Consider the following 27,652-nt stretch of genomic DNA (forward strand, 5'->3'; position numbering starts at 1 on the left):
CAAATTTTGAAATAATAAGTGATTTCTCCCTCTGTGTGACCGAATGCATGTCCACTAAGAAAGCGGCATGATGTGCATAGGAAAACAAAATTGTACGAGCACATAGGGAAACGTGACACGTCCTGGCTACCGATGAGAGCGGCAGACGCCTTAATCTTACAGGAGGAGAAAACAAGCCACACCTTTTGTTTAAGATGCTAGTCGAGCGACGTAGTTTGACTCATGTCAAGCGCCCTTCTTTAGAATGACATGCGGACATTGGAGAGACATCAAATGCTTATTGATTGTCCACTTCATTACATTTGGCATATCCAGGACAAGTTTAGCGCTATCAGTTTGCCTGAATAAATACAGCTTTACCTTGGCTTGCGTGCGCTATGACAGTGAAGTAATCGAAATTTCCCGTAGCTCATAAACTCACCTCTAAGGGCACTGATATTCACGTCTGAGAACTCGTACAGATGACGGGAGACGCAGTTATCTCTGCTCTCGTTGAGAAAGACGTCTTGGTGTGCCTGAATTGCACCTAGAACACAGAAGAGGACACATTTGTTGCAGATATTGATTTCTGAGCATCAGCCGTGGTCGCGAACAACGCGCAGGCCTTCTCTGTGCTTTTCTCTCCGATTGGTTTCAGGAAAGATGCGTTTATGTGAACGACACTCGCAAAAGACTGGATAGTTTAAATCTGGACACAGGGGAGGGGAGGAACTATATGCGCCATTGATGGCTACAAGATGCGCTATTACATAGTGCTAAACTCTTGCCCGACATTGTAAAACAAGCAGCCCGACGTTGTCCGACATGGTAGCGCCCAACGGACCCTAATGTTATCAAGGCTGTGCCGTAAGGAAGTCCGCTGGATAACTTCTAATAAAATTTAGCAGATTGATTGTAATTCAATTGCTATGATGAAGTGGAGGCATCTTGGAATAGTTATTGCTGAAGTGTGCACGTTTCTATTCTATACGCGACTGCACTGGCAGGTCAAAGCCACCAATTTGGGATCAATGACGGGACGTTTCCAGCCATTCTCGGCTGCTCCCGCTAAGCAAATGCGCTGTCGAGAAGTTGAAACTTCGCGTTGAGCAATTTGATTACGTAAGGCAACTTTTAGCAACTAAGCAATTAGGTGATTCTAAACACGTTTACTTACGATTCACATTATTCCGACATAAAAAAGGCAGAGCCCTTTCACCCTGTGAAGAGGGAAGTCCAGTGAAGCTGGCGCTCTGGTGGGACTTGCTATGTCGGGATTTAGCTGTATTGGGGATTTCCTGTGTTGAATTTGGCTACAGAATGGTAAACCGACCCCTTCGCTACGTATTCGGGAAAGAGGCTTCAGTGCCGGCTCCGATTTGCAGAATGGAGTATTTTTCAAAAACTAAGACGATGGCTATACAATGACCGGCTCTGAAAGAATTGGCTCGGCGTCTACGGGCGACAGCGTTCCTAGCAGGTTGCGGGGGATGGGACACCTCGGCGTCCACGGGCGACAGTGTTCCTAGCGCGTTCCCTCACGCTTTATTACGACGTTCCCCGGCAAGTCCTTGACCAAAGTTCCGTATATACAACCAACGCTAACGCGAAACCCCTCCCACACCCCACTCCTCCGTTTACCTACTTTTTTCCTTCACCGCCATTGGTTGGCGCGCTTCACGCTCTCCCCTCCAACGCGAGTATTGGACGGTGCGACTTACGTCAACCACCCTCCCCGTTCTCCTTTCATCTGCACCCTCTCACAGCATTCTCACAGGGTTGAGCTCTTCTTTTGCTCTCCTCTCCCGCTAGGTCACGTGGATTTTCTACACGCGGACATGATCTCCTGGAACCTACCCTTTACAACTTCACTGTAAAAATTATTAATGACGAATTTTTGTATGGGCAGTAGACGGTTGAAGAAATATACGTCATCACCGAAATAAACAGCCAGGCTGAGTACTTACCGTCAAGGACAATATCCCTGCGTCTTTTGCCGACTACTCGGACAGCAAGGCAATAGGCTGACGTCACAAAGAACTGGCCTGGCTCAGCGATGATCTGCACTCCACTCGACGCGGGGAAGTACTCATCGGTAGCCCGCCGGACAGATTCACACACCTGCACGCGATGATCACTGTTACATTCTGAATGCCCAGTGCTTTCTTTCTGTCAACGTTAGCATATCATTATTCTCATTTTTCACAGGGAAACTGTCTATGGCTAGGCTATTTTCTATGCATTTTTCGTGTCCGTCAGCAGTCAGCGTGTGGAAAAGCTCCGCTCCCGAGTTTAATGCAAAATCGCTTCATTCTATGCAAAAGTGTATACGTCTGATCCCTTGGATATGCATTTTCAGTAGATTAGTTATCAATAGGCACCATTTTCTAGACCAGTAGACACTCAGGTAGATAAGGGTTCCTCCAAGGTTTGGCGCTGTGCGAGCCACTGTCGGCCATGTGTACGTTCGCACGCCGTCTCTTTTTAGTCGTTCCGAGTGCTTGCGTTCCTAGTTTCCTTCCGCTCTCCCGGCGTGGCGGTCCCGTCGCGCGTGTCTAGTTTCCTCAGGCTCCCCGAGGTCGCGGTGGTCTTCCACGTGAATGTATGCCGCCGATCAAAACCGCCAATCAAAATAAATGTGTGCGTGCGTGTGTCTTTCTTTGGAATGACCGCCGTAGCCGCTCAAGAGCGATGAAATTTGCTCATGCCTTGGATCTAAATTTTGTGTCACCTTTATGTCGTGTGCTATACTGCTTCGCGGCTAATCCACGTTCATAGCAGCGAATTGGTGCGTAATCTTTCTTTTACAGCGAAGCAGTATACCTCTATTAGCCAAGGAAATTTTCGTGCCGTTGCCGTAAGCAAAAAACGCCGGGGTAAAAATTGAATACAAACAGCATATTTCCTTTGAAATCAGGCATACGGCATACAGCTCAGCACACGTTTTCAAAAGAAAAACCACAAAAGAACATCAAAACCACATGATGGATGATAAGGCGCGTGTGAAAAAAATCTCGGAGATTCGCCCGAAAGGCGAAGCATCTATTGCGATAGCAAATTAGTAGAGAGCTATTCGGATTAGGGATAGTAGTCTTATCGGCTGCATATACTTGGACATATTCGCTTACTAACTGAATTAACAAGCGTGGTGTCAGCGCGCACAAGCAAACATGAATAGATCACACTGAATGACCGCAGACAACGACTGTCAAAACGCTAGCAGCAAGCGCAGCCGCCACAGCGGGCAAAGGTTCGTGCGGTCTATCGCTTCAACGGAAACTGAGCGGCGAATGCACAGCACATACAAAGGTCAGAGCCATGTGGGGATAAGAGATGGTGCGGGCGACTGCAACAGCCGGGCAAAGTACGAGCGCGGTTGTTAGCAGTGTAGAAGCTGCCTCCCGCGCTGGCCTTCCCGCTTTCTTGCTTTCGCGTGGGAGATTGAGTGGCCAGTTCCCCTTGCGCCCGGTTGCAAGATACGCCTTTGGTGCCGCAGCAAAGCGTCGCCCCACCTCCCTCCCTCCCATACCATCACAGCCTTTTGCGCGACGGTCACGTTTGCTTTTCGCCGTGAGTTCGCTCTCCGTGATAGCGCGCAACCCCCGCGCGCTTTCGTTCGCGCATACGGCACGCGGCGACGATTTTATCGCCCTTGAACTTTATACGGAACCTCACTGCGACGGCGACGCCGACGGCAGAAATCCGGTTGAAGTGTCCATATAATTGCTATCGCAATAAAACGGGAATACCCTCCTACGTGCTCCGGTAAAGATTAGGTTTACAGCTGCTTCGAAAGGGGTTGACGTCAATCAAAACTGTCGTGCGAAGTGCAAACCGTATAATGTATGCTAATGACGTCTGCGAATACTGCGAAGCACGTTCCTTCTCCCGCGTGTGTTTCCCGCTAAAGATTACGGTTGTGTAGGCTACTCCAACTGGAAAAGTACCTAGCAGCATAGAAATCACGTAGTGACGTCACCACGGTCTAGCAAATAATTCAGTTCATTCCAGGTTATAAGGGTAGACCGCGGAAAGTAAAGACGCCAGAAGAACAGCGTGAATATAATCTCGTTGTGAAGCAATAAAGGGTGTCGTTAAGTACATTTCTCTTGTCTCTGGTTTAATTTTTTGTAGAGCCACGTGTGTGAATTGAAGTGACGTCACGATGGGCGATCGTTGTGGGTGTCGTTTTCAGTTTTTCTGTCCAACCACCTTCACAGCGTGGATTGGAGCCACAGTTTATTTTTTGTAATAAGATAATGCTTTAATCGTCGTAAAGAGCTCTCATGGAGTTACCTGCGCTCATCACGAAGCGTTTGCCCGCGCTGACCAACGAAGGAAAAGGGGCCGTTTGTTTGGTTTATTGCGATAGCAATTTTATGGACACTCCAGGCGCATTTCTGCTGCTGCCATCGTCACCGCCATGAGGTCCCGTATAAAGTCTAGGGGCCATAAAATCGTCGCCGCGCGCCGTATACAGGATGTGCAAGTGAAAGCGTGCGACGGTGAGCCGGCGATCGCGGCTCCTTCTCGCGCATGCAAGGGAGGGAAGCAGGAAGAAAGCGTGCCGTTGGAGATTGTTGTTTAAAGGGGTGAAAAGTTGGGTTAAGTGCAACGCGATAACTGTCTCTCAATAGAGGACACCTCAACCGCGTTGCACAGGGGGGATGGGGGTTGAGAGATAGAAGAGAGGGGAGAGAGATCGCAAGCGCAGCAGCAGCAGCACCCGGTGCGCCGCAAGCGCGCAAAGGGGACGGGTCAAGCTTTAGATTCGATCAGTCAGGCCGGTGTCGTCAGCGAAGCTCAGTAGTGCACGGAAGAGCTTTGCGTGACTTGAAGTGCAACCCCAGGGGTGCAGGATTTCCTATGCGGTCGAACCGGGCAGGCCGTGCGGGCGGTAGGTGCGGGCGAGGGTGGCGCGCGCCGTCGAGAAGGCAGGGCACTCGCAGAGCAGGTGCTGCAGTGTTTCGGCTTCCAGTCGCGCGCAACGCGCCTGCCTGGGTCGCAAGGCTCCGGGTGGAGGGTAGGGAGGGGAGGTGAGTTCTAGACCGCGCGCGCCCGCCCGGCCGCTGCAGCTTGAAAGCCATCTTCGGCGGGGACAGAGTCTGCCCCTGCGCTGTGTTTCCGCGGCTTAGTTCGCGTTGATGCGAGAGGCGGCACGAAGCTCAATTCACGTGCTGCTGCTGACGCACTCCAGCATTTTGACTGTGAGTTTTCGCGGTCATCGAGTGAGAAGCCTTCATGTTGGCTTGTGCGCGCGTGACACCATGCTTGTTCATTTTGTTATTATGCCTATGTTTAGAAGTCTAGATGGCCCATAAATCTACTATCCTTACTTCGTGTAGCTGTGCACTAATTTGCTATCGCAACTGATGCGTCGCCTTTCGGGCGAAACTGCGCTTTTTCAAAGCAACACTTCCTTTTCTTATAACTATTCTTACGTTCTTATAACTTTTCGTTCATTTAACTTATAACTTTACGTTCCTAGAACTATTCTAACTATTCTTATAACTTTTGAGACGCACTTAGTTCTTTAGTTCACATGTTTCGTTCCTTGGATTTAGTGATAGCTATTTGTTTGTTTATTCTTTGAGGCTGTAACCATGGCGCCCTCCATATATGGTGCTCTTTCTTAATCCCTTTTTTTATTTACCTTCTTGGACAGCCTCCCAGATGTTTATTAATATTGCGTAGGCGTCTACCGCACGGCTTGTCAGCGCCTTATAACGACGATAAGCATCGAGATCGGCGAAAGTAAACCCTCAAGCGCGCAAAACGCACTCTAGTGCGAGTGGCATCTGCTACGGTGTTCACTTTAGAAGACTACGCACCCTGCTAGTTTTGTCCATGGTCCTGTTCACAAAAAACTGCAGCAAATCATAGGACATGCGTGGCTATGACGTGTCGTACACGACGTGCTTTCAAATTTTATTTTGTTTTAAACCACTAGTTTAAGGACTCGGTTACGGAATAAACACGGCGCCAGCGCCAGCAAAAAATCGCTAGTAATCCCAGCGCGGCGGGTGCAGCGTTTCTACCAATCACGGAGCGGCACCGTGCCATCTGCGGTAGCGGCGGTGCCGGACGGGCGGCATATATTGAAAATCTAGAAGGCACAGCGCCTTAGCAACCGTGGTTCAACGAGACTGGCTGAAACGCCGCCGGCGACGCTCGACGCCCTTTGCAACCGCGGTAATAGTACGCCGCGCCACCTAAAGCCTTTCACGCTAACCTAACCTAACCTAACCTAATTTAACCTAACCTAACCTGAGCTAACCTAACATTAACCTAATCTATCGTGGGCGACACGAAAAGGCAATAATACTCACGGCGTGACATCAGAGCGTCGCCGGCGGCATTTCAGCCAATCGCGTTCAACCACGGTTGCTAAGGCGCTGTGCCTTTTTTTTTTTTTCAATATACGCGGCCGGGCGGGGGAAAAAAAAAGAGCCAGAACTCGCGCCTTCGTGCGTGCGTTCGTTGCCAGTGTTTTCCGCTAAACAATACGTCTACATAAGCTGCACTTGCAGGGAAGCGTGAGAAGCAGTCAGGGATCTTTGAATGCTATCGCGTTCTACTCTTAAAGACGAAGCTTAACCATTCCAATTTTTCATTCGACGTGCACATGCACCTGGAAACTAAGTTGAAAAAGGAAAATGAAAATTTCGCAGCACATGCGAGATTATTATCACGAATTGATCTTAACGATGGCGCCTCAGAGATAACAAAGCCAGGACGTGTGCACCCTTGAAGAGAAAACATGGCAGACGACGCTCGCAAATGTCTTTTGATTTGCTGCAGTTTTTTTGTGAACAGAACCATAGACAAAACTATCAGGGTGCGTAGTCTCCTAAAGTTAACAGCGTAGCAGATGATCGACGCTCGCACTAGAGTGCGTTTTGCGCGCTTGCGCGTACTATCGCCGATCTCGCCCCTTCTCACTATTGTAGGGCGCACACATGTTGTGTAGTCTTCGGGAGCCTGTACTCTTAACTCTTTGTGAAGTTTATAAAGATGTTGTAGCAGGGGTACGTAATGCCTAAAACCTTCTGTTGCAATTTGTGACACAAAAGGACAGGTAAGAATAAGACATAGTAACGGTGACACACCTGTTTGTACGTGTAGAGGCTGCGAACTCCCCCTGGAAAGCCGCCTCCTATGTTGAGGATCGTCATGGGCCTTCCAAGATCCGACGCCACATCAAACACCGCCTTGGCCATCTGTATAGTGCGAGCGAAGATCCGCGGGTTCTGGTAGAAAGCTCCCACGTGGAAGCTGTGGGAAGAGGCATCGACTTGTCTATCTATTCCTGTACGAAATGTAAAAGTGCGTAGTAATTTTTCGTGACTGCGCGTTGTTTCCTGCATTATAGCAAGTAGCTTCTCGTCTAGTTGGTCTTTGGCGACGTAGAGCTTGAGCAAAAAAAAATGTGGTTGATCCCTCTTATATAGGAATCGGTATAGAACACGAAAGTGAAACGTGTCTTCACAGAAGTAGTGTAATGTTTATTGCACATTGATATATAATGTCTATTGGTGTTTTGTGGCTAAAGCGCCCTTAGGCGTTGATGCACCCACGCTGACGCCTGGTGGCACGTCTCCTCCATCACGACTACCAACGTCGATGACCATGAGCAACCATCGTGCATATGGAAGCTGCACTACGCTGCACACGCTAGCACAACGCGAAAGACGAAGCACGTAACTGACACACTAATACAACGCGCAAGACAAAGCACGTAACTGAATCGTCACCGAGTCAAATCAGCGCGTACAGCGTGTCGTAATTGCAGCCTCCGCGATCAACTTCAGAAACATTTTCAGAGCTAATTGCGGAGGCCACGCTCCGCTGTGCTGAGTACAGTGAACGCCACCTAGTAGTTGGTAGTGCTTCTTGATGCCAGCGTCCCTTCGAATGCTGGCATCGAGGCGTCGTAGTGCTGAGACCACCGTTAGAGCTGAGAAAAAATATGGAGGCTCTTATTCACTGTGTCGGACGGTATGGAGCTGTTTCTCGTAATTTTTATCCAGTTCACCAAATTGGTATCGCTGTCGTCATTCACGAAAGCATATCAACGCCACGCCGACAGAAATGCAGGCCGGCTATCATTTGTCTTCGAAGAGGGCACCAAGCTTAACCGCTTCAAGAGGAAGGAAATAAAAAAAGGGAAAGATAAAAGAAACTCCCTCCACCGTATAGCACTTAACAAGTAAGGTGTTTGTACTAGAGACGAGCGTCAAATCTGGTACTTGAGTAAGAGTTCTAGGACAGCTTTGCTGGCTGCGCATCGGCTTGAACACCGGCCTTTGCGAAACAAGAAATTAGTAGGTCTATTTAGTGAAATAAAAAGCTTCTGGAACTTGCTGAACAGCACAGAGAGACAGCTTCTGAAAGTTGTGGTTAGGTGACATGTCTACCGGCACCGGCAATTGCGAGCACCATGCACTTCGTGCCTGGATTTCGGATACCACAATGACATGCTTGAAAACTTGTGTGTACATTTTATATCAGCAGCTTCTTATACTATTTATTTTTTTGCTGTTTACAGCATGCGAGGTCCACTTGTCAGTGTCGACAATTCTGGTAAACTTGTTAGTGCAAATGTCTACCAGAAAATATAAGCACCGAAAAAACTGAAACGAAATTAAAGACATACGAATATTCTGGACGGTCTTGTTAAGGCAGCAACGTTAAGAGGCTAAGCAAGGAAATGCAACGATGTTATTCTTACAAACGTATTTGAAGGTCAGACGGTGATAAAAGAGAGACGAAATAGAAATGTCCAACTGACATTCTTCCTGTCCCTGCGGCCCTATAACACAGTTTTTGAGCTCACACACTTGTGTCACATATGCCAAAGCAAGGCCTACGTTCATTCTCAAAACTCTTGCGGCAAACTTTCGGGGGAATATGTAATGAAGAGTTTCATCATGGTCATGCATTCATAACAAAATGCAAATGAGGAACCTAACTAGGCACTTGCTAATAAAGTTGAAATTGACAGTTGCAAGTGCGTGTGCACTGAGCTCGAATTCAGCGGCGAGATTAGTACGATGCAAGTGCGCCAGAAAATGGCACCGAACATGGTTTGTTGGTGTTGGAACTACACGCAACATTATAACTGTTTTTGGTCTTTTTGTGAACGTGTTCTGCGCATGTATTGCTTTATTCTCACCAGTTAGAGAATCGCATGTTTGTTTTCCTTGACATGAAAAAGTAAGGAACGGAAATAACACGCAGGCATCACTCACCATACACCAACCACGTTGCAATGAAGATCTCGAGCAGTTTCCAGAATATGTCTTGCTTCGTCTACGCTGCAGCCATATTTCTGATCGAATGAAATTTTGCAACCCTCGTTGTCGCCCTTTATTCGAAGTAATAGCCTGAAAAGAGGCATTTGCGTCAGATGTCATTGCTTCATTTTTTCACATTGCTTCATCTACTTGCTACGCTTAGTGGCGCATACTAAGTGCGCAAATTGAAATTCATAAAACAGCTCGAAGAAAGTTATATAGAAATAGGGCACGACGCCTGTGTTGCATCATAAAGTTCTAATAAAGGACAAGCACGGAGAGTGAAGTACAAGGCATATATACACAAATGAAAAATTTGAATTGTTCGTAAAACAATCACGAGAAGTTTACAAAGTTTAGCATATTATTACCAAACGTGGCTGGCCAATGAAAAACCGCATTCCCGAACGAGAATATTTGTGATTTGGTCCGACGTTATGGAGAATAATGGTTTAGTAAGGTTTCTTAATAAACTATCGAGTTCCTATAGCAAGCAGCCTAACTGAACAGCTCACTCCAAAAAACATCTACACCTTCGGGAACGTATAGGCGGGCTGTCGGCGTGTAATCTGATATGATGTCGTCGTGGTCACGCGCATAAACAGGGTCAGAACAAGTGCAGAATTGATCAAAACCGGTTCAAAATAAACTAACATGACTCAGAATAATGAAAAAGATAGGAATAATCAAGCATTAAGCGAATTAATGAAAAGAAACTCATGAAAATCTTAAAAATCTTGTAATGTGATCTCATGTCGTGGTAACGCGCAAAAACAAGTTCTCAAACAGGTTCAAAACAAGTGCAGAATTGATCAAAACCGGTTCAAAATAAACTAACATGACTCAGAATAATGTAAAAGATAGGAATAATCAAGCATTAAGCGCATTAATCAGAAGAAACTCTTGAAAATATTGAAAATCTTGTAATGTGATCTCATGTCGTCGTGCTAACGCGCAAGAACAAGTTCTCAAAACAGGTTCAAAACAAGTGCAGAATTGATCAAAACCGCTTCAAAGTAAACTAAGAGGATTCAGAATAATTTAAAAGAAAGAAATATGCATGAATTATTGGAATTAACAGAAAATTGTTAAAGTCGCTTCTATCGTCAGCAAAGGCTTTGGCTCCATGTGCGTGGTGGTTTTCCACTAGTTGTGCCTTAGCACAGGTGTAAAAACGGACGATGTATTGCTAAACACAACATAACCACAGGATATGGGTTGCTAAACACAACATAAACACAGGATAACACAAAATAAACACAAGGGAAACACAAGGGAAACACCGGCTTCGCACTTCCCCGGCTTTCACGTTCAGTGGAACTGCATTACCGCCGAGTTTATCAAGGCCACTGTCCCGGACCGGTACCCAATTTCGTAAACTTAGTAAGTACCAAAATTAGCATAGTATGACAAGAGTGTATGATGAACATAAATGATAGGTCATGGCATGAATGTCATGAGACATGACTTTCATGTCGGTCTACGTCTTGGTGTTCTCATGGTCGGTTTGTTAACTTGGTAGGTACCAAAATTGGCATAGTATGACAAGAGTGTATGGCGAACATAAATTATAGGTCATGACATGTTAGGTCATTCATGATAGGTCAATGTCATGACATGACATGCGTGTCATGTAGGTCATGAAACAGCCGCCTAAAATGATAATGACACAGCGAAAGAAGAAAACCACTGAAATGGGCTCGGACGTGGGTACTAAGTGAAGGAAACTAAAAGGATGATGGTAGAAGTCATAGTCATGACCATGGCTCAGCGAAAAAAGATTAGCACTTAAAACAATGGAATTGGTTCGGATGTGCTACCAAGTGAAGAAAAATGCTAAAGGGTGATGGTCGAAGTCATAGCCATGAGCATGACTAAGGCTTTCGCCTTAAGGTCTCTTAGGCGTAGCGAAAGGGAATCCTGAGGACTCATGACATGAATGCCATGACAAGCGTGTCATGTAGGTCATGAAACAGCCGTCTACTTCTTCGTGCTGTCATGGTCAATTCGTTAACTTGGTAGGCTCCCCGCACACTGCTTCGCATAACATCGATTCCCACAGGGCGTGGGATCTGCCGGATTTTTTGTCGTAGCAAACTTTGAGGAGCGTTAATTAACCTTTCGTTAATTAAGCCTAAAGAGAGCTTGGAATTTAAACGTGTCTATCAGCGCGTCAGTTATCCCGGCTAGGGAACCCGAACGACCAAATACGCGGGAGTGGTTTTCGCTAGAATCGTCACACGATTGCTTACGGCAGCGCTTTTCAAGCAGTAAGTAAATGGTTCGAATTATCCTGAAAGCCGCAGCATGTATTTCTCCGTCAAAACAAGGCCACCATTTCTAGAAGAAAATTATAAGAGACTGCAGAGAAATTGCGCTAGAGCCATATGGCTCTCAAATAAGAATTTCAGACAAGAATGAAATGCCGCATGCTCCATGTCCTAACCAGAGGCAGGCAAGCTCCCCCTTTTTTGTCTTCTTATCCTCAATTTAAATTTTTCCTCGCTTCACACTCAGCTTCCCCCTTACCTTCACTCCTTAGTTTTTCTTTTTGCCTGACATCAAGGTTCACGAAACACGTCGACCCTCACCCGCCCATGCACCACCGTAACTTTCACGCTTTATACACGCATGCAACATAGTGCGCAAGGATAAAATTTCACGTTATTTCGTAGAAACGATTCGCAAGTTGGTGTTATATTATGGCAATAAAAAATGTAGCTTAATATGCGACATTGCTTTCACTTCCCCACCTTCAGAAAAAGCTTAGTGGAGAGTTCTGATGCATGACAAGTGAGCTTTATTAATGCCACAAGTACCATCATGTTGCCTGCAGGAAAGACATCGCCACAACTACGCTACATCAAAGATCCAACAACTGCCAGTACCTTAACCTGCCATAAGGTTTTTGAAAACATTGCACTGGCTACTCTCCTATCAAGAATGTTATTTCACCCTGATAGCGCACATTCTGGTCGTAACCGGGAAGTGCCGGGCGCGCAGCGGTACAGAAAGGAAAAGCACACCACACCAATGACGATTATTGTTTGGGAGCAAAGTTTACTGATAGTGATGTCGCCAAGGCCACGGCTACTTGTGGGTCGTCAATGTGCGCAGGCGGAGCGATCGCCGGTCAAATCTGCTAGCCCAACTCGGCGTGAAGCAACATACCACCACCACTACCCACTGCCTCCAAAAAATGTGTGCCACTTAATTCACAGCTAGTAAACTTGCTCAAACGTTCTTCTTAATTGCAGCTTACGAAGGTTCATACATCTATCCTCTTTCACAGATACTTAAACTTCAACACTCATCACATTAGTTTTCGTGGATTTTTGGCAAGAACCATAACGGGAAGTTTGAATTTTCGTGGAGACATTTGCAACTGTTATAAATTACCCAAGTTAAATTTTGTTTCTTCTTTTTCTTTATATGTATACGCATGTGTTTGATAGACCTGCGTATGTAATAGAGGAAACGAAGCAACTGAAATTTACCCGGTGACTAAGAGTAGCAATTAATGATCCGCATGAAGTGCGTTACAATCGATGCGTAGATTGCTGTATCTGCAAAGAAGTGTCTAAAGGCAGAGGCTGTTGGGCTTGAGGAACGCCCGAATTCTGTACGCTGCTCACTGGCGGAAACCACAACGGAAGCATCCGCCACATAACAGTAGTAGAGGTTACCGGTGCCATTAAATAACGGTAGCATCAATACGGGTCCTCGTGATGCTAGAGTTTGAAAAAAATAATAAAAACCTTATTCTTACCTGGCGTTCTTGTCCTTGATTTTTTGCAGCTCTTCGGTACAGTCGAACGTCATAAGCGTCACGCCGTTTTGTACAGCAAACTTCACGTGGGACGTGCTTTTTACAGGATGGGCGTAGATTATGCGCTCTGGGTGAACACCAATTTCAAGCATAGTCATTATCTCTAGCTGTAAATAAAAATTACGTCTTAATGAAAAATAGATGCATAGCAAGAACGTGCTGATGGCTATTGATAATTCCGAAACGCACATTCTACTAGAGAAAAGATAGGACACTGACATATGACTGAACTTTCGTAAACTTTTTTTCAGGTACATAATGAACTGGCTTTAACTCATACTTCGTGTACGTTTCACTCACAGTGTTTGAGCAATCGAAGTTTACTCCTTGGGCGTTCAACTCTGCGAGTACCACAGGGTCTCCGCATGCCTTTATGGCTGCAAGAGAACAGAACAAGGCTGGAAACGATATCTCCCCCAGAAAAATCCAGCCATGCCAGTAGTGTATACGCTGTCGGTCACAACATACCGTAGAATGGCGTCACACGGGGCAGACACTGGCGCCAGAGATCCACCTTCCGGGTTATGTCCCGGAGGTCGCAAACAAAAAATGCATCATCTTCATCCTGCAAAAGGTATAATCAATTGGTCACAGAATCAACTCAAGGCAAAGAACGTTCGCATTGGCATGGTTTTCAAGTATCGCGCAAAGAGCGCGGTGGCGCAGGTCCTTCAGCAAAGCAACAAACTTAGCTGCTCGTCTCTGTGTCTTCTTCCATGTGTTAACCCTGGACCATCTCTTATAAGCTTGTGCCTATCTCCAGTTAGTCGTAGGGCCTTATGTAGAGAGATCTCTGAATTCAAGTAACATCAACTTTACCGTCATATCACTGACTCCAGATCTGGTGAACACGACCAATTTCGGCTTACATTAGACTTCACGTCACTAGACCTCGGTCTTCGATTACGTTGCACGGCACATCCCGTCACTGCCCATTTTACTTCACACACCACCAAAATGGAGTCCGTTTAAATTGTGCCACTGGGTTCGATATCAACAATGGATTTTTCTTTTAAATACCTGTATTTGGTTGATTTCTCGTGCCGCTTCTTCAGCAGTTCCGCGGCTAAAGATAAACGTTCCGTTTTCTTGATTTCGGTGTCTCTGGGCCTGCGCAGAACACAACGAATGCTTGTCAAGAGACAGTCAATAGGGAGAGAAAGACACATATGAGCAGTGTGACGCTAATCGTGGCCACAACACATCTACCCCGCTTCTTGCTCGTGTTTTTACGCATCGCTCGCAGTGACTGTCATCATGTTCATGCGTCTCTAAGGCAATAGTCGTTGAAAGTGGTACACGTACTCGTCTCTTGATTCCAAATGTCATGAGTTTGTTTCCGGGCCGCATTTCAAAGAGTGCAGAATGCAATAACGCTAGTGTAACGGATGCGTTGAGCGCTCATTAAAGAATCTCAGATGGTCGATGTTGAACTGTACTCCTCGAATTCGGTGACTTTCGTCGCCCGAATGCTCTTTTGGGATCTTGATTGAGATAGCTTAACTTCATTATAAAAAGCAATCACAGGGAAATGATGACCTGAATACTGACATCATGAACACACATATACGAACGTGTATGTCGCATCCGCGAATTTCTTAGTGCCCGCCCCTATTAATAACTTTACCTATATCCGAGAACCATCATTGGTAACGTCCTTTATTACTCCGTAGCGTTTAGACGCAACCAAGGACGGAAAAAATGTGGTTGATCCCTCTTATATAGGAATCGGTATAGAACACGAAAGTGAAACGTGTCTTCACAGAAGTAGTGTAATGTTTATTGCACATTGATATATAATGTCTATTGGTGTTTTGTGGCTAAAGCGCCCTTAGGCGTTGATGCACCCACGCTGACGCCTGGTGGCACGTCTCCTCCATCACGACTACCAACGTCGATGACCATGAGCAACCGTCGTGCATATGGAAGCTGCACTACGCTGCACACGCTAGCACAACGCGAAAGACGAAGCACGTAACTGACACACTAATACAACGCGCAAGACAAAGCACGTAACTGAATCGTCACCGAGTCAAATCAGCGCGTACAGCGCGTCGTAATTGCAGCCTCCGCGATCAACTTCAGAAACATTTTCAGAGCTAATTGCGGTGGCCACGCTGAGTACGGTGAACGCTGAGCTGAGTACGGTAAACGCCACCTAGGTGGCGTTGGTAGTGCTTCTTGATGCCAGCGTCCTTCGAATGCTGGCATCGAGGCGTCGTAGTGCTGAGACCACCGAAGCGTTCACTGTCGGTGCGCGTTAGTGTCATAATGCAGTACTTCTCTTTTCTGCTCGTAGGCGGCGGCACCGCCCCGAGCAAGAGCGCGGGTACACGGAGGAGTGTTAGATATATAAGGCGCGTCTGTGTCGTTCTCTGCAAATGCGTTTGTGGCGCAATGGGTTAAACGCTCGGCGATCTATCGTCGCGGACCGAGAGGTCGTGGGTTCGATTTCCAAATTTTGCATGTTTGTGGAACTTTTTCTTCTGGTTTCTTTCTTTGTATTATGTTCGTGTACATTGTAAGCTGACGTATTTCCGTGACGGAAATACGTCAGTGAAGTCTTGGTGGACCCCGGCATAAAACACTTTCGTGTTAAAAAGTCAGGACAGGAAAGAGCGTCCCTGTCATTAGAGACAGGGACGCTCTTTCCTTTCCTGACTTTTTTCCGTCCTTGGTTGCGTCTAAACGTTACGGAATAAGATGAACCAACTAGCCCAGCAACAAGTCCTTTATTACATTGTGTAGCTTAAGTTCTGCAGATTACCACAAATGGTCGGCCTGATATGCTTGCGGCATTGTTCGTACGAAACCATAGGAACCACACGTAACAATATTTATATTAGAACAAAAAAAATTGTGAGTTTTACTTGCCAAAACCACAATCCCATTATGAGGCATGCCATATTTGTGGGCTTCGAAACAATTATGACCACCTGAGGTTCTTCAGTGTGCACCCAATGCATGATTCACAGGCGTTTTTGCATTTGAAAAGCGAATCGTCCGAGGTCTTGCGCATACACGAGGAACTGCAGAATTGTGGCTAGCCGGGCTCGTTGGTACGAAGACAAACTTCAGCAAACAACGCAAAAAGGGAACACAGAAAAGGGACTCACGACACAGGCGCTGGCTTCCAACATACGTATATGTTTATTGAGCGAGCGCGGAATATATAGGCAGAGAAACATGAGTGAAAACATAAACAGCGTGACAAACATGAAAAGAATGACTTGAGGTTGCAGGTGGGTGGGGAAGTGTTAAATTGGCAGATACGAGATTTCCTTGTCTAATAACTGGTTGAATGGCGAACTAATGCATCCAGGCCCACGTTGGTTGTCAGCCCGACTGCCAGTTCAGAGTGATTGTGTCAGAACGAGGTTATTCGCAGAAGCCGCTTGCTAGCTTTCTGTAGAAATACATTGGCCTACTAGAGGAGAACGACCCTTTCTCAGTTCGCAGCTCAGTAGCTGTATCTGAGCAGTTGGGCTCCCCCAGCACAACTGAGATGTCAGCCTTCACCATCGATGTAATGGGTCTTTATTACTCGTTGTCCCACCCACTTCTCCTTGAAGTCGTAAACGAAGGCATTGAGGCATACGGGGACATGTGGTACCAAAATGAGTGCAAAACGAGTGTAGACAGGTTCCTCGACTTGTCTGTGCTGCATCTGTGCTCCATAGTGGTCCAGTTTTCAGGGAAGAGCTTCCTTCAAATCGAAGGAATGTGCATTGGCTCATGCCTTGCACCTGTACTGAGTGACCTGTTGCTAGCCCGCTACGACCGTGACATCGAAAGGAACCTCCCAACGGCCCACGCCAAGAAAGTGTTCAGGTACATCGACGACTACTCGTCTTCATTGAAGTGACTGAAGACGATTTTGCTTCAGTAGTATACAAGTCGTCTACAAGAGCTTTGCAGATACTATGAAAGATCTCACGCTCACAAAGGAGCTACCGGAGGATAACACATTGCGTTTTCTGGACTTTCTCCTTTTGGTCAAGAAAGAACATTCCTGCTGGAGGTATGCACCCCGCTCAAAAAAGTGCATCTTGCCTCACTCACATAAGGTTAGTGAAAAGGGGAATTGCAAAATCCACCTTCCATAATGCACTGCAAATATCGTGCATACACGAGATTGAATGGCCTTTGAAAGCCAGGTACAGCAGCTTTTGCAGGCTGGTTCTCCGAGCGTCCTCCTGGTACAGCTAGCGGAAGACATGTTAGCGCAAATGCACCAAAGGAAGAAGCTACGCAAATCCGAGCTCAACACTTCGAAAATGGCTGTCATTCCCTATGTGCACGGGGTGGCCCATAGATTGAAGAAGGCCGCCGGAAGGGCCGGTGTTTCGGTTGTTTTTTCAGCCCCAGGCAAGCTGAACGCCTTATGCAGAAGCGTCAACCGAGCCAACCCCCCTAAAAAAGGTTGCGATAAGAAGCATCAGGCGCCACTCACTGGCTGCATCACGGGAGTCGTTTATAAAATAGCCTTGAAGTGCGGGCGCTCCTACGTAGGAGAAACAGGACGAGCCTCAATTACCGCCTCCGGGAGCGCGCCAACAACATAAAACAAAAATAGCAGCAATTTTGCTCTGCATTGCAGGTCGTGCGCATGCATCCTTAAAAAAAGTCACCATCATCCATAAGCACGCTGACCAGCGCACACGCGAAATTATCGAGGCATTTGCCATCAAGCAGCGTGGTCTGCAAATTTAACACCTCCCCACCAACCTGCAACCTCAAGTCATTCTTTTCATGTTTGTCACGCTGTTTATGTTTTCACTCATGCTTCTTTGCCTATATATTCCGCACTCGCACAATAAACATATCTGTTGCAAGCCAGCTCCAGTGTCATGTGGACCCTTTTCTGTGCCCCGTTTTTGCTCTGTTTGCTGAAGTACGAGGGGCTACTTATATCCTGCATACTTTTAAGGCGAAAGCCTTAGGTGGCTATGTTGATGGTGCCCTTGGCGTGACCTTTCCGTGACATTTCCGTGACCTTGGCGAAACTGCCATGACAAAAGATGGCCGATGCCACAAAGAGTAAAAATACGTCTAAAAATACTCCGATTGACGTCACATTTCTCAGGGAAGTTCCTGTAAACAAAGTAAGTTAGTGGCTTTAAAAAGAAATTTTGTAAATTTCGGTCTGAGTGTAAATCGAACCCGGGCCTCCGCAGCGCGAGACGATCGAGCACGCTTTCCTGAAGCCACGGCTGCTTTTTTTTTCTTTATTGCCTGCTTGCAGTACAAAGCAATACACTTTTAAACGCTAGAACATCTCAACCACACTTTGGCAACATTGTAATATTAAAATCGCTTCAGCTTAATCCAATCACCGACAATAGCCACCCACTCAGGAGGCTCACTCTGCGCACGGTATATTTCCCGAATGTATGCGACACTCTCAATGAATTCTCGGCGGACGGGTATCGACATCCGCAGGTCGCACTGCTATTCGCGTTTTCCACAGACTGTAGTGTCCAAGGAGCGTAAACATATCGTACGGATTTGCTCCTTCGTTATCTGTTGGCAAAAACCGAATGCCTAGAGGTGTAATAGGTAGTTCTTTTTAAAGTGTCCGCTGTAAGACATCCCAATGAATATGGATCCCAGCAATCGATGAACACATGCTCGATATTCTCCGGTTTTTTGCAAAGTAAGCAGTTTAGTGTCCATGGGACGTAAATCGCTTTTTAATCTAACCATGTGTTTACGGGTAGCGTGTTTGTGTGTAGATTAAAGAAAAAAAGTCACAGGCCTGCGCGGCACACGCGGCACAGTCGCAGCTTAAGCTGATGGAGTGGCTCAAGAGTAGCAATTTCGGCACCACCGATAACAGGGTCTTCGCGGCAAAGTCTCTTCGCCTCGTTTTGACGAGAATGATTTGGACTGTCCGCTCGACGTCGACGGCGAGCTGCACCTTGTAATGCTCTCTGCCCAACAGTCTGCTGAACCCGATGATGCCTGGTTGTAGCCGCGCACGTAGCTCTTCGATTCGCTTCTTCAGCAGCGATTCGTACCTTGCGAGGAGACGCCATAACGTGTACCGAAGAGGTATCCAGTATACGTGGCACACATCTCACATCGGGATCGCGTTGATTGTGCGCCTCGTCTGAATCACATCTCGTCGTCTGCGCCTGCGCACGCTGCGTTTGCAAGCACCCTTATTAGATGGCACCACCATACTGGCGGAGGCTGGAATCGCGTTGATTGCGTGCCTCGTCTGAATCGCATCTCGTCGTCTGCGCCTGCGCACGCGGCGTTTGCAGGCGCCTTAACTAGATGGCGCCACCATACTGGTGGAGGCTCTGGTCGTCTGCGCCTGCGCGCCTGCCTAGCGCGCGTTTATCGGGCCTTCTTCTGCTGCCTGCCAGCAAGCGCTTGCGTGGCTCAGTGGTAAAGTATCCGACTCCCTCGCAGCGGGCCTGTGTTCGATCCCGGCGGAGACCGGGTGCTTTTTTTCGCATTCCCGGTGATAGCGGTTACGCGGCGGTGGCGACGGCGGCATACAACAACGCGAACCAAAACGGACAGCTTCAAGAACTCTGTCGCGATCCTCGCAGAATACTGCGATATCGTCAGCATATGCTGGCACCTTGACTTCAGAAAGCTGTAGCTTAAATCTTCGGATGTTTTCATTGTCTATCACTGCTAAACAGAAAGGCTCGAGGTATAACGCAAAACGCAATGGGCTTAAAGGACACCCTTGCCTGAGGGAAGATATCACTGAAAAGTTTGCGCTTAGAGATTTATTGATAATAATCCCTAAGCCATCTAAAATCTAAACTATCTAAAATTACTTCTCCGCCATTCACGTATTCCAAAACAAGAAAAACAACTTCATGGGACACGCGATCGAAGGCTTTCGACAGGTCGAGCTCCAACAAAGCACAAAGCGTCGCAACACCCCAGAACGCTTCGTGCTACATGGGTGTTTGTAGCAATGGCGCGGCCATTTATGCCGCAACTTTGATGCAGACCGACAAGACTTGTAATGACTGCTTGAAGTCTCTTTGACAACACCTTCGTGAGTATCTTGTAATCGGTATTTGTTAGGCTAATTGGCCTGTATGCCCCAACAGATAAAAGCGCCTTGAGATCATCTGTTTTAAGTATTAAAACCATGCGTGCATTTTTGAAAGAAGGTGGCACTCGTTTCATTTCATATGCCTCAGTGTACACATGCTCCAACACTTGAGCAAGTCCAGATCCAAACGCCGTATATATCGCCGCTCCTAAGTCATCGGGACCCGGAGACTTGCCTGTAGGAAGTTCTTCGATCGCGCGCTCTATTTCTCGCACGGTTATCGGCTCCTCGAGACTAGCTTTTACCTCGTCATCTACACGCGGCATGGAATTCAAGAAACTTGCTTCGTACTCCTACGTGAATTGGGGCACCGAACAATTTGCGGTAATTTTCTGTAAAGGCTTGTTCTATCATATTCATGTGGGAAGTAACACCATTACGACCATTAATCTGTCTTATTTCATTTTTTCTCGCGTACCTCTTTTCAACAGCAGTAGCACGCTTGTTAGGCGTTCCATCAACCCACAGTCTTCTCTCCCGTGCCCGAATAACCGCTGATCTGTAAAGCCACGGCTGCTCCATGGTTGTGGCTTTCTAAAGGTGGCCCTAGTTGCGCGCCAGATTGCACACGTCACGTGGTCACAGAGACGTGCTCGTGCCACTGCTTGCGCATTCGTCGTCGTCGTCTTCTTCCACAGCTGGCTCCAATGCCGCTGATCATGCCAGTGTTCCCATACTGTCCCTCGTGGTCGTGCCACTGCTCGCGCGTTCGTCGTCGTCTTCTTCCAGAGCTGGCAGCCTTTCGCTTTCACGTTTTACAGACGTGTAACACTTGCTTACACGTGAAGGACTCTGAAAGCTCACGCTTTCCATTCTACTCTGCGCCACGTCCCGGGAAAAAAAGTGTTCTTTATCGTCAAAATAGCAATTCATAACAGGAATTATCTTTCTCGAAAAGCTAATTCGGTGGTTGATGTTCTATTTGGATAGAAATCATGCAGTATGAGACAGTCCTAAGACGCTTTCGCAATATCTAGCTGCTTCGTTGCATGAAAAGAGCCTTGGTCTAAGCTCCCGACTTGGCAATATTAAGCAAATTATGAGTTTCTGCCCTTTGGTCTCAACGGTGACAGGTTCTCAATCCTGAACGCACTTGTTTCTCGCGGTTTGTCTGTTGGTATGGGCCTGCTTACCACACTATAGGACAGATCTTTATGTACCAAGAAATTCACGGATGCAGTGACGAGCACTGGACATGATGTGCCGGTCGAGATGAATTATGGTGTGAAAACGTGTGACGACGAACGCTCCTCATACCGAGCAATTGGAAATAGTGAAATAAAGTTATAAAGTGTTTTTTATTACAGATATGCGCTTCAATGCCCTAACATTGATTCTGTGAGTAAAAATAAATAAATAAATCGTGAGATAATTTGTGCTCAATTGAAGTCGGCCTACAGAAGAAATTGCAATTACGTTATAATTGCTTATGGTGCTGTATTCGAATCCTATACCAAGAACAGCGCTCACGCGAGGTACTTTTGACGCGCAACCAACTGTCCATGTTCAGCAATTACGAATTCCCTCTGAGTGGTCTCTGGGTGCCTCGAAAGAAACAAACGTTGCTAATTCGATAAGACTAGCGTTTTACAGGATACATTTTTCAAATTCTTCTTGTGCTAGGTTAAGCAGTCCACAAGTGTCCTCAGAGCGCTGCTGGAGCGCAGAAAGAATAATTTATTCGCAACTGCACTATAATTGCATAATTCAACAAAACAACGTATTTGTACACCCTACTTTCGCCTTTGGTGTACGGCTTATTTGAACAGAAACATACTTTTCAATAGGTGCAATAGAATGCGAGCATTACGACCGATGTGCACCAAGGTAGGCTATGTCTATGCTGTTAAGTGCACCACATGGCGTCGTGACACACTTGTCACCTGGCTTAAGCATGAGATTGCTTCCGCAATCTCACGCGCCAATATCCGCGCGAGATCGCCATCATGAAGGGAGCTGTCGACATCTTTTATGTTGAGTTACATTTTACAATGATTAATGCATCAAGCTCAACTATTTGCGCGTCAATGCCTTGATATGGTCATGCGATTACAGCAATTTGATACAGGCAGGGACAAAATATTACGGGATCTGCGATCGCGTGCCATACTTCATTCTTGCGCCATTTGATGAAGCAAGCACCTTTGTGTTGAGACATGATATTGCACATACGTGTTTGCCTGCCAATACGCCAACTTCTTTCCAGCCTGCAGTCAGAATCGCGATGATTGCGCAAGATTACGCTATAGGAGCGCGGTATGTTTCCGCAAGCGGAGAGTACACTGTAAAATAATTTACTCCACTAAACTTGAAAAAGGATGTGGATCTGTTCATAACTCAAAACGTTACACCCTTCTTAGAGCGAAAAAGATGTAAAATTGGCTATAGCTCAGACGCTTACACCCAAAAAGGTGTAGGCTTGTGAGTTATAGACATACTCGTATTTACACCAGTTCCCACTTTTAGGGGTATAAATTATTTTACAGTGTGCACTGCATAACGGCCGAAAAAGACAACGTTTTACTAGCGTAATCACCTGCAATCATCGCGATTACTACAGCAGGCGAATTGATAGGCACACAAGCATAAAAGGAGGCTCATGCGCAATACCATGCATGCCTCGACACCAGGCGCTTGCTTCGTCAGAGGCGCAGAACGAATTTGGGTTGCCGCTCGCAGAACCCGTATTGTTTTGTCCCCGCCTGTACATTGCAACAAATCGTCGTGGTTTCACTGATATTAAATTGAATTTGCGTGCATCCAAGTAGGTTCCAGACTAAGAGTTACCACACTCGCGAAATAGGCCTAACAAAGAGCTCAAATGTAGGACTCAAAACGCACAGCTCTGTGATCATTGGAATTAGGAGTCAGCTTTATAGGTCTACAAGATATTCTTTTTGGAGCACATGAAAGGTCAGGTGACTGTAAGATAGAAGATATATACTTTTACGGACCGGGCTTATAGTTGAAGTCCAACGCCCACCGCCCGATGCCTCCAAGAACCGATCCTGACGTGTTGGCCACCAAACACCGGAGGTGTGGCCGTTGCGAGGCCGCAACTTGTTCAGCAGTCTGTAGGATTCCATGGAACTGGCACGAGCCTGTCGAGCCTGTCGCAACGGTGGCCTGAAAACCATACCAAACCTATTTGTTTATTTCCTTCTTTTAAAAATGGGTTGCTGTGGCGAGATTGAGGTAGGAAATATCTCAGCTACTCCGCGTCACTCTGGTCTGCAGAAATAAATAATTGTCATGCAATTAATTATTGAATGAATTCTGGGGTGTTACGTGCCAAAACCACGATTTGATTATGAGGCACGCCGTAAAGAGGGACTCTGGATTGATTTTGACCTCCAGAAGATCTTTAACATGCCCCCAAGGCATGCATGGGACACGAACTTTCTTGCACTTCGCCGCCATCGAAATGCGACCGCCGCTGCCCGGATTCGATCCTGCAACTCGTGCTTAGCAGCGCAACGCTGTAGCCGTAAGCCACCCCGGCGGGTGCAATTAATTAGTTATGAATGCGATGATATAGATAAGGATGCCACGACGGAAAGCCTGGTAAACGTCTAAGCCATGGAAAATAATATGAAATTGAATTGATAGGGCGTTACTTACAAAAGGCGGAGTCTGGCTGTAGGATACGTCCGTACTGACGTCCTCTTCGTCAATTTTCACGTCAGCTGTAGTTCTCTAACGCGAACCGATAGCTCAGAAAAGGAGTATTCTTGCGTTTTCTCATTATCCGAATGCGACTGCCGTGACCGGTAGTCTAGCCCCGTGGCCTTTGCTCAGCAAATCACCACAACCACAGAGACTGTGGCGGGCAACACGAAAAAGTTAAGTGCTGGAAAAAACGTTAGCGTAGCTTGCACTGGAGACGCAATGCTAAAGAGACAGCGGAGCTGATGGGCACCTAGCTAGTCTTGGCTTTTGGGCTAGGCTAAGCACTGCCAAGTCATCCCCAGCATTTTCCGTAATTTATTGACTATTTCTCGATTATCGATTAGCTATTGATTGGCTATCAATTGCCTGTGGATGATTGATTAAGCTTAAGTAGTCCCAACCATGCTTAGCTAGACTTAGCCAGGCTCAGCCTCGCTAGTTCACAGAGGTATGTGTCATTGCGCTTAGACCCGTTCTGCACAGCCGCCAGGATCGGCCCACATTTTTGGATTCAGCAGACACACTACGCCGGGCTTAAACAGCTCCGCTGTTAAAACTGACCTCGTACCGTATTAAAACTGAATTGACAATAAGCAACAAACCACGCTAACATCATCATAACATAACTGCACTTGTCACTATGGGTTTGACGCTCCCTAAAGCTCTCCACTTTTCGTCGAAGGCTCGGAGGCAGGCCTGTGAACCCCATATATACGAAAATGAGGACGCAGAAACTGGGAGCTTAAAAACTAAATTAAAAATTTAAAAATGTTGCAGTTTCGCCCGAACGGTGAAGCATCGATTGCGATAGCAAATTAGTAGACAACTATACGAACTAAGGATAGTACTTTATCAGCCGTATAAACTTCTTAACATTCGCTCACTAACTAAATTAACAATCTTGGTGTCACGTGCGCACAGGTAAACATGAACACATTTGGCTCGATGACTGCGGAAACTAGCTGTCAAAAGGCTGGAGTGAGGAAGCGCTGCAGCAGCAGCGAGCGATTTGACCTTCGTGCTGTCTCTCGCTTCAGCGCGAACCAAACGTCGAAAGTACAGCGTATAGGAAGCTACCAGCGCTAGTTACACTTTGTCCACGGCACAGATCGCTTTTCAGATGAGGCCTGCGCGGGCGCACAGTTTGTCCACGTCGCATAACGCTTTCAAGATACGGCACCCGCAGAGCCGCGCCGTAAGCAGCAGAACGCACCCCCCCCCCCCCCCATATCCGTCGCCCCCCCCCCCCCCCTCGTGCCTCGCGTGCGAAAGAAGACAGCGCGCTTCCGCCCCACCTTCCGCGCGCGCGCGAGATTGAGCCACGATCGTCGGCTGACCCTCGCAAGATTTCACTCGCACATACAGCGTACGGCGCGTGGCGACGAGGTTACCGTGTTTGGACTTTATACGGAAACTCCCGACGGCTGCGACGGCGACACCAGAAGTGCGCTTGGAGTGTCCATAGAATTGCTGTCGCAATAAAACGGCTATCTAACCCAGCCACCCATATGCATATAGAGAAGGTGGCGGAAGAAACCTGTGATAAGGATGTCGGAAGTTTCCGCCTGTACCATTTTTATTCCTCTCAAGAACAGCCCGTCACGGAGTGAGCAAACTGCAGCTTGAAGAACAAAAACGACGCTCCTGATTCATAAATATACTGGGATGATATGCCATCGGATATCAACGTCCAGCTATCCATCACATATCAGGTTTCTTCATATCTTGATAAACGGTAAATGTAGCCTGTGCAGTAATCAAAAGAAGTAAAACAACAACCAGATTATTAATCAGGGTGTTAAAGGTAACTATATGCTATCGGGAAAAAATTACTAGGGGTCATTTATGCGACAACTAAGACGGCTTGGAGGCGAAAGCCCGAGCCCCGCTAACTCAATGACACGACAACTTTTTTCCTGAGTCATCTTCACTCCGAACCCAATTTGCTAAGTTAATTTTGTAAGTCATCCTTACTTCACCAAACTCGGACCGTGACTTACACTTATTTTTGCTGAGTCATCGTCACTCTGAGCCCATATTGTGCAGTGATTTTCGCAAGTCATTCGTTATTCGCCAAACTCGGACAGTGACTCAGCCCTTTTTTGCTGAGTCATCAGCACCCTCAAACCACATTTTACACTCATTTTTGCAAGTCATAATGTTTTTTTTTGCAAGTCACCCTTCCTATGATTCACGAAATTCAAACCGTCACTTAGCACTTTTTCTTGCTGAGTCACTCCCACTTGGACCCTCAAATCCCACCTATTTTTTTGCAAGTCGCTCCCCCACTCCATAAAAACTTGATCGCTCTTCATTCACACATGATTCACTCTTGATTCACATTATCACTGCTTGGTTCCCCTTCATTCACTCTAGCGGTTTTACTTGCATCACACTTGGTTTTCTCTATTACTCCAAATTTCCAATTTTCATCACTCTTGATTTTCCCTATCACCACTTGATTCAGCTTTATTCAATCTTAATTCACTCTCATTTATTCTTTCTTACCTTAGCTCACTCTGATCATTACCTTTCGTTTGACTCATATCACACAACTAAACCCCTTTAAATCAGCATCAATTCACTCTTAATTCACCTCATTTACCTCTCTGTATACCCATTATCATTATTATTATTATCATTATAATTACCCATTGCTATCATTAATTCTCGTTTCTTGGCCACGTAGCGGGTCTTTCGACCCATTTTCAGCATTGTCATGCTAATTATCATACACAATTTAATGTATATCATGGTCATTTATCAATATTTATAGTCCTCATGTAATTACCTATCGATTGATATATAATGTTATGGGGTTGTATTGATCTTATTGAGTTATACATTTTTTGTATATATTTTTTACCGATTTTTGGTCCGCTTCTTGGCGCCACTTTTTCAAGGTCACCTGAAAATGAGACAGATAAGGTTTTCGCATTAATATATTTTAGCCATAGTTCGCTTACTTTTCAACGTTTGCTTGTCTACTTGTCAACTTGTGCTTGTCATCAAGCCCATAGCTGATTTCACATTTCTTTGCCTACCATTCCGTTCTCAGTCAGCGTATCAAACGCTATAGAAGAGTGGTCTCGAAAAATCGAGTACTCCATTATGGCGGGTATGATATCCCATGTAATCTCATTCTCTATAGTTACTGTTCTTGCGCACAGCATTTGTAAAGCTTAATCAGAAAATCGTTACAAGTTCGAGGCTTTCTCAGTTATTTTCTCCCTCTTATTAGGAAGACCTTCCACTACATTAATCGGCTTTGGTCTGCTACATGCAACACCTACAGCTGTGCGGTCACTGTGGATCACGAAGCACGAAATCTAAAATCTAGGACTGTTATGATGGCCATAGAAAACGTATAACTGTGCCCTAGGAAACAATACTAGCGCATAAAACAACGCTGGCGGGAAGATACTAATGAAATCTCTGAAAAACAACTGTTTGCCTATGTTGCGTAGTCGCAATACGAAAGGACAGAGCACACAATGTTTAAGAACGTATCGAGCTCTATTTCTTATTTTGACTTGAATGTTGCTTGTATTTATTTATTTATTACTCGAACAGCACCTATAAAATATGATGAGTGCCGCTCAATATCAATGGTTAGTTCAGCTTTGGTTCAGGCACAGCACGACGTAGCGTAAAGAAGACAAAGTATCAGAGCCAGCAAAACAAGAAACACTCAGCACAATGATAGATAATAGCGGCGAGCACACTCGTCGATTGTCAGAATCTTATATGTAGATCAGACGCGCCGGCTACTGATACATGGCTCATTGGACC

At 46.3% G+C, this 27,652-nt stretch overlaps 1 protein-coding gene across 1 annotated transcript; it reads right to left on the minus strand.

The window, feature by feature from the left end:
• Positions 1–356: 356 nt before the first annotated feature.
• Positions 357–23,307, minus strand: LOC119440570 (ornithine decarboxylase-like). Its single transcript, XM_049662969.1, has 9 exons — positions 23,146–23,307; positions 14,125–14,214; positions 13,573–13,669; positions 13,405–13,481; positions 13,045–13,211; positions 9,231–9,365; positions 7,089–7,254; positions 1,947–2,100; positions 357–526 (listed from the first exon to the last, which is right to left on the minus strand). The coding sequence occupies exons 1-9, from the start codon at positions 23,275–23,277 to the stop codon at positions 357–359; spliced, it is 1,188 nt and encodes a 395-aa protein (XP_049518926.1). The 5' UTR covers positions 23,278–23,307.
• Positions 23,308–27,652: the final 4,345 nt, after the last annotated feature.

This window comes from Dermacentor silvarum, chromosome 2, assembly GCF_013339745.2.
Source record: "Dermacentor silvarum isolate Dsil-2018 chromosome 2, BIME_Dsil_1.4, whole genome shotgun sequence".
In the NCBI taxonomy this organism is placed as follows: Eukaryota; Metazoa; Arthropoda; class Arachnida; order Ixodida; family Ixodidae; genus Dermacentor; species Dermacentor silvarum.

Coding starts and splice junctions, on each gene's coding strand:
- LOC119440570 (XM_049662969.1), bottom strand. CDS start 23,277: ATGGAATCCTACAGACTGCTGAACAAGTTGCGGCCTCGCAACGGCCAC. Junction 13,482..13,572: donor CCGTGTGACGCCATTCTACG/GTATGTTGTGAC, acceptor GTTCTCTTGCAG/CCATAAAGGCATGCGGAGAC. Junction 527..1,946: donor CAGGGATATTGTCCTTGACG/GTAAGTACTCAG, acceptor TCTGTGTTCTAG/GTGCAATTCAGGCACACCAA.